This window comes from Arvicanthis niloticus, chromosome 26, assembly GCF_011762505.2.
Source record: "Arvicanthis niloticus isolate mArvNil1 chromosome 26, mArvNil1.pat.X, whole genome shotgun sequence".
Taxonomy (NCBI): domain Eukaryota; kingdom Metazoa; phylum Chordata; class Mammalia; order Rodentia; family Muridae; genus Arvicanthis; species Arvicanthis niloticus.
In genome coordinates, this window is record NC_133434.1 from 32,653,266 (window position 1) to 32,671,352 (window position 18,087).

Genomic DNA, 18,087 nt, shown 5'->3' on the forward strand with positions numbered 1-18,087 from the left:
AATCAATGGCCAATAATCAATAGTAGTCAATAACCAAAAGTGATTATCATGATAATCAACAATCAATAATCAGCAGTCAATGCTAATCAATAATCAATTCTAATCAATAGTCAATAATGATCAATAATTGATGGCGTATGCCTTTAATCCCAGCACTTGGGAGGAAGAGGCAGGCGGATTTCTGAGTTCGAGGCCAGCCTGGTCTACAGAGTGAGTTCCAGGACAGTGAGGGCTACACAGAGAAACCCTGTCTCGAAAAAAAAAAAAAAAAAAAAAAAAAAAAACCAAAAAACCCTTAGATAATCTCACGTCGGCACTCCCTCTGCTGTATCCTTGATTCAGTGGCTTTCATACACGTGCTTTTGGGAACAGGAAGGTCAGTTCTTGAGGTGGTACTTCCTGTTCTGATTGCTCTGACTGAGCACTTCCCAGGCAGCCTTGCACTCGTTCTCCTTCACCGGCCTTCATCAGCACAGCGTCCCCGCAGCAGGATAAGCTTTCTCAGTTCCTTCCTGTGCCTGGCATCTTTCCCCTCCCCAACTTGGACACTGTTGCGTGTAGCTGCAAGTCAAGATATGGGCCCAGGACCAGGCAGCTCTTCTGGTGGGCAGCAAGGGTATTAAACCTTTCTGGCTTTGCCTTGGGGTAAGCCTCTTGCAGGGATGTCGTTAAGACTCCGAAGAGACTCAGCTGGGAGGTAGTTTGAACTTGCATTTGGGCTGCAGTCTTTTGCACAAAACTTCCTCATTTTCACCGTGGTTGTCGCCTGGGGTCTGAGGACTCAGGAAAGAGGTGGGTGGCTGTGTGTGGGAGCAAAGGTCACATGAGGGTGAGATATGGCTGCTGGCCAGTGCTGTCATAGCTTGGCTGACACAGCACTGCCCTTCCCCGAGTCTCCCCCCACCTTACTATCCTCTGCTTCTTCAATGCTGGTGAGTACTGTGTTGAGGGAACAGAAGCAGAAGCACCCAGCCTTGCCTACAGGGAGTTCCTGGCTTATGTAAAACAAGAACCTTTTATATGTCAGCAACTGCAGAGCCCGAGGGCAAAAATAAGATGGTTAAACTTCCTGCTCCTGTTCTGAAGATTGAATACCTGGGGCTTGGAACTTGGCAGCCGGGTGCTTTCCCACTGGGCTTCCTGTCCGGCCCCATGTGTAGTTTGCAGTTGAAAGTCTACCTTCAGTACTTTTGAGGCAGTACCTAGGATTAGAATTGGTAAGCCATGTAGTGATTCTTTCATTACAAAAGAAGATTTGTTTACTTTTATTTTATGTATATGAATGTTTTGCTTGCATGAGAGTGTACCATATGTGTGCAGTACCTGCAGAGGCCAGAAGAGGGAGTCAGATCCCCTAAACCTGGGGTTACAGGTGGTTATGAGCTGTCATGTGGGTTCTGGGAACTGAACCTGGCTCCTTTGCAAGAGAAGCCAATGTTCTTAACCACTGAGCCATCTCTCTAGCTCCCTTTTCACCATCTGAGGAGCTGCTTCTGCTTTATTTAGAGATAGAGACACAAAACCCTGAACACCAAGTCTGACATAGAGTAGTAAGCAAGCTAGTATTATAGTCATTAGCCATCCTCATCTCCCTCACTCCTGGGTCTCTGTAAGTACTAGATACTCTTCTCGGCATGTTGATGGCATTTCGCACATTTCACCCACATTGCCAGATGAAGCAAGTGTTATTATTCCATTTTATGGAGGGAGACTGAGGCCTAGTGAGTTTTAAGTAATTCCAACTTGTGTAGTAGCTACCAGATAGTTAAGACTCGAGGGGTCAGGCAAGCTCCTAGGAGCCTGACCTCTGAGTTCCTGACTGCTGCAATTCTGTCGCTGCTGAGGGAAATGCTGCCTTCAACAGCAAGCAGCTTGTCTCTAGAGGCATGCAGGCTAGAGGTTGTCAAGCATGTTCTGAGGAACTGGGCACCATGGTCCTTGATGTATCTTCCTGCCCTGTCAGGACACACACAGACTGTCCTGAAGGGGGTGCCTGGGTACCAGCAACCCAGGGTCAGAAGGAGGTGACATCACGGAGGGTTTGGGAAGAATTCCTTGTCCCAGGGAGCTCCTCAGTTGGGACTAAAAAGCTTACACCTGAGGCAGATTGTAGGTCCAGGGTCTGCTCATTTCTAACTTTCTGGTTACCTCATTTTTCAGCCCAAAGAAGTGCAGAGGGCACAGGCTCAGGCCCTGGAGCTGCCTAAGACCCAACCTGTGGCTATGGTAAAGTCAGTGCCTGGAGCGCACCCTGTACCAGTGTATGCCTTCTCCATGAAAGGCCCCACCTACAAAGAGGTAAGCCCTCTACTCAGCCCTGCCTCAATCTAAAAGACTTCGACAGCAGTGAGGTGTGATTAGATAAGAATCTGGGCCTTTCTAAGGCCTTTATCTGCTCCACATTCTCCATTGCTCTGGGTTGCTCCCCTGGGAAGCTCGAAATAAGCTTGAGCCACTCTCAGCCTAGCTGGGATGCTGAGGCAGTCAAAGCTATGAGACCAACCCAGACTGTTGTACAGTGGCCATGACCAACGTGCATGGCAACCTGAGAGAGCCTCCTGTTTGCAGAGACATGTTCAGCATGGCCAAAAGAATGGGAGGGGAGACATGCCACAGACCCCTGGCACTCAGCTCAGTGTCTCAGCCCAGCAACGCCAGAGGCACCCACGTCACCTATAACTCCCCACTCTTCAGGAGGCGTCTCAGACAGTCAGCCCCATGAAGAGGAAGTGCTGCCACCCAGATTGCTACAGGAAGCTCATCAAGATGGAGTCCACAGGAGAGAATGAGGACAGGTTGGACACAGGCTCCCCTGAGCAGCCCAGACCCAGCACTTCCAAGGCCTCACCTCCACATCTGGATAGGACTTCCAGCCCTGAGAGCACCGTCCCTGAAAAAGAGACCCCCCTGCCTATCAACAATCATGTTACCAGTAACACAGGGAAAACAGGTAGGAGGAGTATGCAGGGGGACACCTGTATAAGACTGTCATGCTGCCCTCAGTCATCTGGAACACCCCAGGCCCCACCTCCACATTCTGAGTGCCCACCTGGGCACTCAAAGCCACCAGGACTCCCATGCCCAAGTTGCTCTGAGCAGCCATCGAGTATGGCACCAGTAGTTTACCCTGCACTTGGCTATGATTCCAGTGTAGGACACCCGAGGGGCTATGTCTTAGCTCTGCCTCCTTCCCTCGAAAACTGCCAGTGCTGGTCTCTGTGCTCTGGGGACATAAACACTCCATCTCCTCCTGGATGCACACAGGACAGGGCATCCACCCTCCCCAGACCATTGGCTTACAAGGATTCTCCTGGAATTCACCCCAGCCAGTGGCCATCCCAGGAAGGGTTTAATGCTGCCACCCCCTCTCCATTTCAGAGGAGCGAGTCGTGGTGATCAGCAGCTCAGAAGACTCGGATGCCGAGAATATGGTGAGTAGCTTGGAGTTCAGCCTAGGACTTCTGCCTCCCCTTGTTCAAGGTCCCAAAGGCCACAGCCATAGCAGGTGACTCTCAGGCTCACCTGGCACCTGGGAAATTTCCTGGCAAGGCAATAAAGCCTAAGCCGTACCAAGGACAGTCTGCAGATACTAGCTGCATGCTTGTTACATCCTGGCCCTCTTAGTGCACCAGGCAAGAACACCTCTGCAGTGCTTGCTGGCTGCTTGCTCCAGGCCCTGTTTATCCTCTGTAATATCTTCTAGATCTAGAAGCTTCTCTAGATCTTCCTTGTGTATTTTCTACCTGCTAAGTACTCCATGAGGAAATCTGGACAAGAATCCATTTCCTGGTTAATCAATCAGCCGGGCATTGTGGTGGCACATGCCTTTAATTCCAACACTTGGAGGCAGAGGCAGGTATGAATGTCTGTGAGTTCCAGGACAGCCAGGTCTATGTAGAAGATTTTGACTGAAAGCAGCAACATCAAAGCCAGTCCATGAAGGTTAGTGATAGATAGAGTGTGCCCAAGGGTAACAAATAACAGACAAGGGATGTCTTATTTACTTTTCTATTGCTGGGGAGAGACACCAATGCAAAGGCATCTTGTAGTAGAAAGAGCTTATTAGGATTTGTAGTTTCAGAGGGTCAGTCTATGACCATCATGGCAGGAAGCTTGGCAGCAGGCAGCAGGCATGGTGCTGGAGCCAGAGGCAAGAACTCACATCTGATCCACAAACACAAGTTACAGAGAGAGCTAACTGGGAATGACATAGACTTTTGCAACCTCCAAGTCCACTCCCAGTGACTCATCTGTTCCAACAAAGCCACACCTCCTAATCCTTCCCAAACAGTTCCACCAACTGGGGTCCAAGGATTCAAACATGAGCTTCTCATTCAAACCATCACAGACGACCCATGCAAGATTTTACTTCATGTTGAATACTTCTTTGAAGGCATCTTATAATGAAACCAATGACTCTTCTGTACCTGGAGACATGTCATCAGAGACTAGGCTGTAAAGTGTCCAGGAAAAGCAGAGCACAAGAGTAAGAGCATAGACTGGGCCGGGCGGTGGTGGTGCACGCCTTTAATCCCAGCACTTGGGAGGCAGAGGCGGGCGGATTTCTGAGTTCGAGGCCAGCCTGGTCTACAGAGTGAGTTCCAGAACAGCCAGGACTACACAGAGAAACCCTGTCTCAAACAAACAAACAAACAAAAAAAGCATAGACTGGAGGTCCCTATGGTCCCCAAGCTCACAGTCTGAGATTCCATATTGGAGAGTGTACAGGTTGTGTACAGAACCCTCATTACCAGCACACGCCTCCCTGATGAGCACCTGAAGAACCTCCCACCCCACCAGGACCTGCTGTCTACCAAGCTGGTCTTTCCATCATCCCACTGAGCAGGCCCTGACTCTGATCCTTCCAGCCAGCTAACCACTTGCCAGAAGTCTGATCTGCATTTTCTCACAAAGCAAGGAGAGCCGCCTGCCTTCCTCACGCCCTTGGTAGCCTGTCCCCCAGAAGTATTCTATCCTGACACAGGCCTCCTCTTGTAGCTCAGGCCACCACTCCTGCCACCATAGGGCTTCCAGGCATCCTGCTGATACCCTCACACAGAGGGGCATCAGCATGCTCTGCTAGATGCACAGAACCTTCCAGTCACTTGGACACTCTCTCCGGGGCTCCCCCAGTTTTCACCAGTGGCTTTGCAACTTACTCTTTCTCCCTTACTTCTCCATGGCTTCTCAGCCCAACGCATCTTCCATGGGTGGTACTCAGGAAGCAGGTCCCCCCACCCCAGAGATTTCAAAAAAGCCCCCATGGAGAATCCCCAAGTTCAAGGCCCTCCTTGAAGTCTTTGAAATTTCATTACTGCCACCCTGCCCAACCAAGAGGCTACATCACTGCCAGTCCAGGCCTGGGCCCTCCATCAGATTGGCCTCTGAAAACCTGAATTCATTTCTCCTCCATGGCTGCTTGTCACCCCATCCCACTCTGCAGTCTTATGGCCAGATATCCACAGATGCAGAGATTCTGTCCATCCCAAAGCCTGACAGGTACGACTGCTCAATAAATACATTTAAATAATCTCCGTTGTGAACCCTTTTCCCCATGGCCATCAGATCCTGGGCAGGATTGTTCCTGCAGGGCCATTCGTCTTCTCCCTGAATGGAACTTAGCTCTTCTCAGGGGAAGCCCATGGCTCTCTTCCCTCCACACTAAGAACATCCTAAGTAAAAAGCAGGGCAAGGCCTGTACTATTATAGTCCTTCACTGATGGATTTGAGGTCCAGCACTTAGTGTCTCAGACATCTGCCCACCTCCCTTCTCATGGAGGAAAGATAGGACCATCTGCCCCACCTCCCCCTAGAATTCTTCCCCGTCATGTCTTGCTTTCTTCCTGGTTGATTTCAACACCCCCCATCTGGCCTCCGCTCCTTCACAACTTGAGGATCTTCAGCCTGTCAGTCACTTCAGCCAGCAACCAACCGTATGGCCACACCACGTGCCTCAGCACGATCTCTAAATGGACTGCTCTGACTCAGACCACTGCCATCACCTCCTACCAGCTCTCCCCTTTTCAATCATCTCCTGGAGATCAGCTGGCAGAGACAATCACAGGGAGATTCAGGGTCCCGTTGACTCTCTGCTGCCCCCTGGAGACGTGTTAGAGAAAAGCCACACAGGAAGGCAAACAGCTAAGGGCTTCTGGTCATACTCCTGTTTTCATTTGGCTCCTCGGGGACACTTCTTCTCTGAGCTTCATCCTGGTCCTTCCTCTAACCTGTTGACTGTACCTTCTGCTCCTGGGAGGGGACAGAAGCCCTTTTGGCGGGGTGGGAACGGTGAGCATCTGCTACCTAATTACAGATTTACCTGCTGTGTTGGCACTTACCTTCATCTTCCATGTCTGCCTCTAAGACCCACACCTGAGTCCTGGCCTGGCCCCTGCCCTGTGAGAAGCCTCATTCTTATCTCCTGCTCCCCGACCCCTGTGTCTTATGATTCATCCACTTCCTTCTCAGCCCTATTCTCTTCTGCCTCCACTTCTCTTTCCCCCACAAGCAAGTTTCTTGGGATTTAAGAGAAGAGGTGAATAAGGAGTTTACAGCCGCCTAACTTAAGTACATGGTGTTCCAGTGAGACCAGCCTCTGACATAGTGAGACCAGCCTCTGACATAGCGCATGGCAGTTCCTGGGGGCAGGGGGGGTGACGAACATGCGGCTGTGTCTGGCCTAAAAGACAGACCCCCTGCCTTTCCTCCATCCACAGCTCAGAGGAAAGAAAGGGGGCATCCTGTCGGCGAGACACCCACAGGTTCCCTTAGAGAAGGCAGGTCTGGAAACGAGGTTTCCTGCCATAAGTGATGTGGTATGAAGATGAAGGCAGTAACCACAAGGTAGAGCTGTGTGCTCTCCAGATGTCCTGCTCTGAAGACTGCCTTCAAGGCCTGAAGAGACATTGCCAGAAGGAAAGAGTCAGGTGGAAGCACTGGGGGCCACAAAGACGCTTTTGCAGTAGTGTTTGAAGTGAGAAGGAAGACCAAGGAAGAGGCAGCCCATGTGTCATGCCACTGGTAGAAGAATTGACTGGGCCAGTGATGCTCTTCAGTGTCAGGCGCGCCTGGCGAGGCTGAACCCAGACCAAAAAAGGTGGCCTGGCTCTGCCTACCAGTCCAAGTGTGAGGATAGACATTAGGAGTCTAAGGACAGAAACCCAGAGCAAACGTACAGACCCTGGAGGCCACGCCAGGAAATGACTGGGTTCTTCTGTGGGGAAGAGAACAGTCTGCTGCTCTTAGCTTGCAACTAGGAAGATGCCTCCAAAAGTCCTCACAGGGAAGGAGAAGCAATGTGGAGTGTCTGGGTGCAAGGCAGGCTGGGAGGAAGTTGGGGTGCCTGATTGCAGAGCTACAAAATTGAAGCTGAATGAGAAGCAGCCTCCTTTAGGAGAGCCCAGGCCTGGTTAGCTTTCTAGTGAGGAACACAACTTCTCTTGGCTGCAGGTTTGTGGAAAGCAAGTGTTTTGGAAGGGTGGGTGATAAATGCCATGGCCAAAAGCTACTTATTTCAGGTTACAACTTGTAGTCCATCATCCGGGGAAGTGGGGACAGGAACCCAAGGCAGGAACTGATTCAGAATCTACGGAAGAGTACTTTTTACTGGCTTGCTGCTCCTGGCTTGCTCAGCCTGCTTCTTTATACACCCAAAGATCATGTGCCTACGGGGACTACCATCTCAGTGGGCTTTGCTCCTCTGTATCAATCACTAATTACAAAAGGAGGCATTCTCTCACACTGTGGCTCCCCCTTCTCAGATAACGCTAGCTTGTGTCAAGTTAACAAAAACAACAACCAGGGATGTTAACTCTTGCTGCAGCCAGAGGCGTTCTCCAGAAGCCACAGCCCTGGCTCACGTGTGCGACCCTTACATGTGACAACGTCCAATTCACACCTGCATACACATCTGTGCATCCCCACCAATCCACCCTCTCCTGTGCACAGGGAGGCGGGTATCATCCCTCCAGCCCCCTGTGCGCACACTCATCCTGCCTTGGACCCTCAAGGCCTCTGAACTCCTGACCTGTTGGCTTCTTTGTGTTGCAGTCCTCCCACGAGCTGGATGATAGCAGCGATGGGTCCGGTGGCATCCAGCTGGAGGGCTCTAATTCCCTCAATGCCTTGGATGAGAGCCTCGCTGAACCTGGCTTAGAAGACAGGACCCTGGTTTTCTTTGACCTCAAGATTGATGAAGAAAGTGGGTTCCCCAAGACCTACCCTACCTCTTTATAGCTTAGTCTGTGAGTTCCCAGGGAAAATGCAGGTAGAGCCACCTCTAAGTCTCCAGCCAGCCCCTAGCCAGCTGTGACAACCAGGTGGACAGAGGACTCTGAGACACTTGGGATGTCAAGGGTTACCATATCGGCCTGAGTGGAACCAGGACATAGGAGGGAGACAGGAACTCCACAGATTCTTCTGACAAAACCTCTGTAGAGAGGCTGGGAACAGTGTGTAGGCCATTGTTGCAAGTAATCTACTCTTGACCTTTGGCTGTGACCACACAGTTCCTAGAACAGGGCCCAGCCCACCAGTGGATACAAGGGGAGGCTTCCAGAACCCAGGTCACAGAGAGTTGTGATTTCTCCTGGAAGCCCCTAGTCTTCTCTCTGTCATCCTTGCCCTGGGCCTTTACTCTGGCCAACAGTTATGGGCCCGATATTGAGGCTAGCCTAGCCAGCTAGAATCTTCAGGTATTTCCATAGCACAAAAAGATCCATCTTTGGGCTTCAGGAGGAGTCTCTGGGCCATGTTCTTAAGGGGTACAGCCCGGGGCTGATCCAGCAGAGACTGACGGGGTTAGAGGTAGGAACAGAAGAGAAGGCGGAGAAGAAACACTCTGGGGTCTCTGTTGGAGGTAGAGGCTGAGAAAATACAAAAAGGGCAGAATTCTAAGGGTTGGGCAAACTCCAGGGCAGGAGGGATAGGAAGAGCCAGCTGCAGGGCAGGTGAGCCATTCCTACCCCCCAATCAGGCAGGAGAGAACTACAAATGGAAGATACTGGGTTCCTGCCAGTAGGCTTCAAGGTGGGATTTCTAGACAGTTGGGTCAGCAGCCCGAACCCTTGCACCCACCTCCTGAACCCTGAAACCTCACCCTGCCCTTCTCTCCTGCCTAGCCCAGAAAATTAGCCAACTGGCAGCCGTGAACCGGGAGAGCAAGTTCCGAGTGCTAATCCAGCCCGAGGCCTTCAGTGTCTACTCTAAGGCCGTCTCCCTGGAGACGGGGCTGCAGCACTTCCTCGGCTTCCTCACCTCCATGCACCGTCCCATCTTGGCATGTCCTAGGCTGTGGGGGCCCGGACTCCCCATCTTCTTCCAGGCCCTGAATGATATTAACAAGCTGTGGGAATTCCAGGACGCCATCTCGGGTTTCTTGGCGGTGTTGCCCCTCATCCGGGAACGCATACCGGGCGCCAGCAGCTTCAAACTTAGGAACCTAGCCAAGACCTACCTGGCGAGAAACATGAGCGAACGGAGCGCCCTGGCTGCTGTGCTGGCCATGAGAGACCTGTGCTCCCTCCTTGAGATCTCCCCAGGACTGCAGCTGGTCCAGCATATCTACTCCTTTAGTAGCTTGCAGTGCTTTGCTTCCCTGCAGCCCCTAATTCAGGCAAATGTCCTGCCACAGCCTGAGGCCCGCCTCTTGGCCCTCCACAATGTGAGCTTACTGGAATTGCTGACTGCGTACCGCAGCCACCGGCAAGAGGGCTTGAAAAAGTATCTCCGCTATCTGAGCCTGCAGACCACCCCATCATCGGCTTCCACCCAAGTTGCCCAATTCCTGCAAGCTCTGAGCACCTACCTGGAAGGACTGTTGGAAGGCCATGCCCCTGCTGGGGTAGAAGACAATACTGCTTCTCTCTCTGGCAGAGCTGAAAATAAGGGATGCCTGGCCTAGCTGCTTAGTACGGAGGGAGGGGCATTCCTGAGCCAGGCCCCACCCATTGCTACATTCCCAGGTCCTGGTCATTTAGTTCAGAACAGGTGTCCTTTCTCTGGGACCAAACTCCCTTTCTCAAAAATTCCTGCAGCAGACACCAAAGGCACCCCAGACTTAGACTTCCCTTCTAGAAGCAGAACCAGGAAGGCTTGCATAAAGTAAAGCATGGCCTCTGGGTTCTCAAGTGCCCCAGTTACCAGCTACCACTACCACGAGCCTTGCAGCTCTCCCTGGATGCTCAATCCATGTCCCAAGTGACCTGCTGATGGCCCACAAATAATACTTTAGGTGGCACTGGCCGCTATACCAGCAGCCCCACGAGCACGCAAAGTGCCTTTCGAACCAAATTGTCCTCATGAATTTGGGTTCTCTTGGCCCCAACTGACCAGAGGCCAACCGTGTTCAATTTTATTTTTCTCAAAGTATTTTTGTTCCAGAGGGGCCTTCTAGCAGCAGAGATCCAGGAACTGTAGTGTTACCAAGTTCTCCGGGTAGTTCTGTAGGCTCAATTCTGGCCATCTCTGTTGCCTCAGACCACACATCCTCCCCCCCACCCAAAGGGAAGCAGAGAAAGCCCCTGGCCATGCACATTGAGTATGATCAGGAAAAGGCCAGAACACCAGTGTTCTGTGCAATGGGCTGGCTGACCTGAGGTATTACCTCAGTCCCCAGCTGGCTCTACTACCCTGGGCTTTCAGGGTTGGGCAGCAGGCTACTGGACCAGCAGATAAGATGCATCCTTCTTAGCCTTGGACCCCAGCTCTCATTCTGAGCCTTTGGCCCCTGACCTTATGACCATCTTGGAGGTCAGTTGTTCCCTGAAGTTGGCTGAGCTGCTGCTGCTGTCCGCCTTCCTCCTTGAGCCATTCCCTGTTTGCTCCTGGGGTGTTTTCCAGACAGCCCAGAGTGCCAATCTTGGCAGCTTGAAGGCCTCCACTTTCACATGGGCGATGCCTGCTTGCTCACACCTCTCACTCATCCTAGGGGTGTTGTAAGGCAGTGGTTCTCAACCCTCCCAGTTAATACAGTTATTCATGTTGTGGTGACCCCGACCATAGCATCATTTTGTTGCTATTTCACGACCAAGTTTGCTAGTTAATGAAGCCTAACGTAAACATCTGGTATGGAGAATATCTGATATGTGACCCCTATGAAAGGGCCGTTTGGCCCCCAAATGGATCATAACCAACAGTTGAGAACGGCTGCTCTAAGGCATTCTGTAGAAGCTCATTCCTTCCACAGTAAGGCTGAGCTCTGAAAACTGTCTAGAGCTCTGGTTCTGGGTGGGGATAAGGATGGGAGAGGAAAGGAAGTTGAGACCCTCGCTTGGCTGTACTGCCAAGGCGGTGCTGGGGCCATGTCTCATACCTTGCCTGTCCCTGAACTAAACAGGGCCCACTGAGTTCCAGCCTCAGCAGGCTGCTTGTCTTCAGCTGATGATGGGTTAATGACAGAAGGAAGCCCCGCCCCCATCACTGCTGCCACAGCCTTTAGCAAACATGTGAATCCTGAAACCCTACAAATCACTCCTCCCTCCTTCCCTAGAGGAGCCTTCAAGCCCCCTCTTTCCTGGGGACAAAAGGCTCTCCCAGGCATGGGTGAGCATGTAATTCCCCAACTTGGCTTTGGGGAGTCTTTCAGAGTCTGGCAGAGCTGGACATCTCCTTGTCCAGAGCTAAGGACATTAATCCTCCATTTCAAGTAGGGAAACCCAGGTGGACTTTCCTCAGGATGTTTTCCAAAGGTGAGAAGCACCAACTTCAAGAGTCGCCTCCTAGAGGGGAGCCACGAGCCAGAGACCAGGACCTGCGGGCACATCGCTGCTGGGTCCTCTCCTGTCTTCAAGTTTCTAGAGCTGGCAATAAAATTGTATAAATTGAAAAGTGAGGAGCAGTGTAGGGGATTGGCAACTTGTGGTTCATCCATGGTCTTTCATATCCTGGATGGAGCTTAGCTTAGAACTTCCCAACCTTCAGTGCACAGCGTTCTAGGGAATTGTGCTCCCTGGCTGGGTGAGCTGCCGGGCTTGGTCAGCAGCGCCGCCAGTGTACCTACTTCCTGTCCCGGATGCCCAAGTTCCACTTCCAGAGTTTTAATCTCTCAGCTTGACCCTTTGACCAAAATATAGCAAAGTTTAAATACTCTGTGTGTGCCACATTTTTAAATTGTTGTCAAGATGTACCTACCCACAGACACACCAACCAAAACCTTATTGGTCTGGAAGTTGGGATTCAGATTTTGGTAGACTGTGACCCTGATCTGGTACTCCTAACCCCCTGGTCCTCTGTGAAGTGAGATAATGTATATTTTTGCTTCATGAGATCTTGGCTGGAATAAATGGGAAGATCAGAGTTTGTGACTTAAGGTCTTAATTTACAAACAAATAAGATGAGAGTTACCACTCTTTAAGAAAACGAACAGCAAGTCTTAGCAACATAAGAATACACACCATGTTCGGGGAGAGGTGTCCAGGTCTATGGAGGGAGGCAAGGAGAGTCAGGCATCATAGCAAGTGAGCAGTGGTTGGCTCATTTCTGTCCCAACCCCTCTTTTGGGTACAAAAGCTAGCTCATGTCCTTGTGGCTGTCCTTTGAAAGTCTGATTTAGCTTAGCCCCAACAATACTTCTCCAAACTGTACATCACCCCAATGCTACTCAGGTGTCTGCTGTTCTGCCACCCTGGACCCTACTCCATTTCACCTTCAAAGTCTAACCTTGATCCTGCCCCTCTCAGCAGATCTCCTAGGTCTTCTGAGACTCCCTGCCAACACCTTAGGTTTGTCTGGCTCCCCTGCACAGCTAGTTAGCATAGACTCCCTGGCTGTGGTACACTAACCATTAAGTCGGGACTCTGAACCCAGGTAGAAGAGGAGCCAACCTCACACTACTCCCAGCTTCTGCCAGCAGAGGGCGCCACAGCCCACATGTCTGACCAGAGGTTTGGCAGACCATTGTGCACAGGTCTGCTAGGGTTGGTAGCCTCGGCATAAGGTATCACTGCCTTTCGTAATGTGTTGGGCATCCTTCTGGGACTACAGGAGACAGTTCTAGGTAGCTAACTCACAGAGAACAATTTTAAAATGTTGAACTCTATATTTATTTGAACACCTATCAAGAACAATTTTACCAATCTTGCTGATTTCTGAGGTACAGTTGTTCGAAATGCCACTAACTTGGAATTCTTCAAAGGTCTGCTTATCATCAATATTAAGTAACTATAAACTTAACAGGGAAGGACACAGGCACAGCAAGCCTGCAAATATAGAAGCGTTTGGAAAATGTTGGCTAATCGGTAAAATTAGGACAGGGACCATGGGAGAATGAGAGCTGAGCCAGGTTAGGGCCCAAGTCAGAATTGGGGGTGGGGTACGTGGGTTAAGCTAGCTGTCAGTGGGGAGGACATGACCTGTAGTCTAGCTGGGGTTAAATGGTTAGATGTGGGGTTAGCTCAGACTCAAGGTCACGTCTGGAGGAAAGGTCGGGAATCCAGGGAAAATCTGAACCACTCATTCTTTAGGTGTGGCTTTAGCAATGGAAAAGTTCCCTGAAGCTTCTGAGGAACACCTTCTGGGGCCATCTTTTAGACGTATCTAGAAAGCCCTCTGCTGCTGCTCACTGAACCCCAGTGGGGCCAAGTCCACCAATCACGAGAAAGACTGAGCTATGTGCAGATCTCTCTAGAGGCAAGAGCCCAGGACATCAGGTGCAACCTTGGTGCATAGTCTCCTGGCTGTCGTACTAGGAGGGAGACTGCATGCCCGACATGACTTAGCCACCAGCACAAATAACGTCAATGCCTCCTCCCAAACCATTGAATTACGCCTTTGTCTTCATCCTACCAGTGAACACAGGGACCAGCAAGGCCAATATCCTGCTCCAGGTCAGTTCTCCTGCCTATGCAGGCAGAAGTAGGATTAACCCCACGAGGTGCCCATGCCTAGGTCACAGCTCCAAGTATCTGGCCTTGAGCTTGGGAGAAGTTTCCTGTCTCCTTCCAGTGGTGCCCTGATTGTCCAATCTCGGGTAATGGGAAATGGAGACCTTCTGAAGTGCCTGTCTCCCCCTAACCTGGTCCCACTGCTCAAGCTTATCCTAATTTTTTGGGACTTTTTTGATTTGTGACTACTAAGGAGAGTGTTTTCTTTTGTTCACATCTGTACTTATGGAATGCAGCTGTTTGGACAGTGAGAAATCAGAGTCATGATTTCTATAAGGTTGTCAGCTGTCCGTCAGGGACCAGTTTCGCTTCCCTGGGGGGGGGGGTGCCTTTGTTGAGCATGTACAATTTCTGGAGAGGCCCCATCTCCAGTTACAGTGCATGTTGGAGCTGGTCATGGAGTGCTGAGCCTGCTGTGGGGGTGGGGACGTGTGGAAAGCAATGAAAGAAGACAAGGGGAGAGCTCTGAGGACACGCCCCCTCGGAGTAGTGGAGGTTCTAGTCCTACAGGAGAGCTACGCTGAGGTGGGGGCCACGCTGAAAAATGGTAGGCCAGACATTTCATTAGCCTTTGTCTCTGAACCCAGATGTCAGCTCCAGATCCACTGGGCCTAAATGAAAAAAATGCCTGTGGCCGGGTGGTGGTGGCGCACATCTTTAATCCCAGCACTTGGGACTTGGGAGGCAGAGGCAGGCGAATTTCTGAGTTCGAGGCCAGCCTGGTCTACAGAGTGAGTTCCAGGACAGCCAGAACTATACAGAGAAACCCTGTCTCAAAAAAACAAAACAAAACAAAACAAGAAAAAGAAAAAGATGCCTGTGGAGAGAAGAATCTAGAACTTTCACTCACTTTCCCCATCATTCACATGCACACACACACACACACACACACACACACACACACACACACACACACAGAGGAAATCTGAAAGTCCATATCCAACCATAAAAAATGTTTGTTGTCACGTGAGGGGAAAAATTCCTTCAGTCTTGGCTCAGGGAACTTCCTTAAACTCAGCTCAAAGGAATTCTCCCTTGGACCAGCCGCCCGGAGAACAATGCACTTTATACATATTGTAAATATCCTCAACTTGATAGCCAGATTGATTACAGAAAACAGCTAGCTAACCATAGAAAATCTCCAAAGAGTCAGCCAGTAAGACCAGCGTGATTAGACAGGTGAGGGTGTTTGTCTGATTCTCTAAAACCACTCATATGCAAATGAAGGGTGATAATATTATGTAACTCCTAAGAATTAAACAAGTACTAACCTTTAGCTGATCAGCTAAAGAACACAAACAATGAGAATCCACCTCTCTTCTCAATAGAGAAGCCTCTGTGCTGACCCCCCCAGAACAGGCCTTTGCCCCCCAATACCCTCCACTCTCTTATCCACTGTCTTCTTATTGCCCCCTCTTGCCTGATTCCAGTCCATTCAGAATTTAGGTTCTATCCCACCTTTCCAAGTACCCTCGACAATGTCCTTCACCCTGATGGGGTCACCCCCTGGGTAGCAGGCTGGAGGGATTTATAGCAGTCGCCGCCTCCCTCTGGCCCCCACCTGGCTAGCAGACAGCCATCTGCTGGAAGGTCACTTTCTCACAGTGCCGGCAGACTTGTGGGTTGGATAGAGCCCCACCCCCTTACACACATCAGAGCAAATAAATACATCAAGTTTGCAGCTGGGTCTGGAGATAAGGACTGAGGGAGATGAGGAAAACGGCGCTCACACGATGGCTACACAGGAGCGTCCCCTTTCCAGCCCTTTGCTGTCTCTCCAGCAAAGCTAATTTGGGGCATTTGAAAATGGGCTGTCTGGGGGGGTGGGGGTGGGGCTGCCTCTCGGGGGAGGGGCTAGGCTGAGGGACTCTCCTCAGCTTGGATTTTGTAGGGACTGACCTGAGGAAAGAGCAAATCCTGTTCAGGTCAAAAGATAGAAGGAATACTTAGCACAGGAGGGGAAACTGAGTCTGAAAAGGGAGACAGATTTCCCCAAAGCTTCACAGGAATTCAGCAGGAAGTTCAACCTGTGAAGCCCTAATCTTCCCTGACGATGGACTATCCTTGGCCATCCCCAGGATGAAACCACTGGAACTGACCTTCACTGGCTGCAGACCTGGGGTGGTCTGTAATACGCCTATCCTCCCCCAGGAAGCCTTCATAGCACATCTCTCCCAGGCAGCGGCCTGACTGGAGTGCTCCTCCTCCGTGAGGTCCAGCCTTGCCATTAGGATTCCCTCCGGGTCTCCAACGGGGGAGTTTAACTGTCGTTCCAGGTAGAGGTGGCCATGGCTCTGGTCCTGGTGCTCCTGAACTCTGGATGGGAAAACTGGGGACCTTAAGGAAGGCTACCAGTGCCCCCTTTCAGAGGCAGCCTCCCTCACCCCCAGACCTCATTTGTATAGGGTCTCCCAAGCTTGGCCCCCAAGCTCAGCATATCTCTGACATGAACTGGCCATGGAGAGGGCACATGCCATGCCTTTCCCAGCATCCTCTACTGCTCTGTCCCCTCTCAGCTGTTTCCTCTCTACTATAGGACAGAAGCCAGGGACAGGGGACCCCAGGCCTCTGATGATACTTGGTGACACTGGGACTCTGTCAGTCTATCACCACAGCTCCATGGCTCCCTTCTTGTCCCCTCTCTCCTGATGCCCTAAGGCAGCACAGGCCTTACCCAGACTTTCCAAGCTACTAGAACTGTGTACAGGCACAGAGAGGGAAATGCATATGAGTTTCCACCCTCTGGTAGCCCTTAGCCCATGTCTGATGCCATACTCCATGGAAGCCAAGTCCCCTTGAGGGGAGGTGGGAAGAGCTCTGAGAGGTTGTTCTGCCTGGGAGCTCCCTGGGATGCAGACCCAGAAACCACACCACTGTCTCACTCCCTCCTTCCCACCTGCTCTCCCTTCTTCCCCTTTACTGTCTTCTGGAGTATTCCTTAACCTGCATGCAAAACATGTGGCTTCTAGAAAACCAGCTTCAATGATAATGAAAACAGCAAGAGCCTCCGAGAACCAAGAGGAAGTGTGATTTTGTCCCACCGTTTGAGTGCTCTGCCATACACTGCTCTGAGCTTCAATGGGGCAGTGGGTGGGAAAGAGCCCTGAGGCTGAGGAATACAGGAGAAGGAGATCCTCCCCCAGGTCATGCCTTGGGGAATCTACAGGAAAAGAACTCCTTGCGCCTATGTACTATGGCCCCTCTCTATGTGCTGTGAAGATCCAGGTGACAGCGAACCGGTGAAGGAGGCATCCCAGTCTCCCTTGCCTTGGTGGATATCCCAATCACATATTCACTGATAAGATTCTAACCTCCAGGAGTGCTTCCCCCACTGCCTTTGGGACTCTGTGTCCATAGGGCAGTGTGCAGTATTTGGGGAGAACGAGTTAGCTCCCTAGGTCTAAGTGTTCCAACGACCTTGAGTGATAAAGCATGCTCCTCCACGGAGAAGCCAAGAGAAAGGCTGACCCTGCTGAGGGCATGAGGGAAGGGATTAGAGACTTTGGGCTTGCTCTGGACAATCTCCTTGCTATCACAGCCTGCCTAAGAAGCCCAACTCAATCTGAAAACCAGTTACTCCTAAGACTACAGCACCCCCAGACACAGATCTCAGTAATAGTGGCGCCTGAAGGACCCTGGGTGCATGCATCTTTCTACTTTTCCTGTTAGATTTCTAAGGCAGAGTAAAGAGACAGAAGGTAGAGAAGAGACCAGTCTGACCTCTACAGGAGAGACTGTGTATTTCAAAATGGTGAAGGGCAGACACTCTTCTGGGGGGGAAAGAGGGACCCTCAACAAGGAGAGGGGACACTTGGAGTTCATACAGGAAGATTGGGTAGTGGGAAGTTAATGCAGCGGCTGGGCCAGTATGCAAGCCTACAGTTTGTTCTCCTGTTACTGTCTACTCGATTGAGACACACTATCTTGGGGCTATCTCAGTCTATCTCAAATAATAATAATAATAATAATAATAATAATAATAATAATAATAATAAAGTTCCTTTCTAGGGCCCACCAATAGTTTTTTGTTTGTTTGTTTGTTTTGTTTTTGCTTTTTTCAAGACAGGGTTTCTCTGTGTAGCCCTGGCTGTCCTGGAACTCACTCTGTAGACCAGGCTGGCCTCGAACTCAGAAATCTGCCTGCCAAGTGCTGGGATTAAAGGCGTGCGCCACCACCGCCTGGCCCACCAATAGTTTTGAGCAGAGC

The 18,087-nt window shown here is 50.9% G+C and overlaps 1 protein-coding gene across 3 annotated transcripts in view; it reads left to right on the forward strand.

The window, feature by feature from the left end:
- Pml (PML nuclear body scaffold) overlaps positions 1 to 12,294 on the forward strand; it is a 31,702-nt gene extending 19,408 nt beyond the window's left edge. The window contains exons 5-9 of one of the 3 annotated variants that reach the window (XM_076925532.1): positions 2,161 to 2,298; positions 2,695 to 2,950; positions 3,379 to 3,431; positions 8,050 to 8,200; positions 9,120 to 12,294. In XM_076925532.1, coding sequence (XP_076781647.1) covers positions 2,161 to 2,298; positions 2,695 to 2,950; positions 3,379 to 3,431; positions 8,050 to 8,200; positions 9,120 to 9,901 — 1,380 coding nt within the window. In that variant the 3' untranslated portion in view covers positions 9,902 to 12,294. Of the gene's footprint in view, positions 1 to 2,160; positions 2,299 to 2,694; positions 2,951 to 3,378; positions 3,432 to 8,049; positions 8,244 to 9,119 lie in introns of all 3 variants that reach the window. The other 2 variants (XM_076925535.1, XM_076925533.1) reach the window with 2 other exon arrangements.
- The last annotated feature ends 5,793 nt before the right edge of the window (positions 12,295 to 18,087 follow it).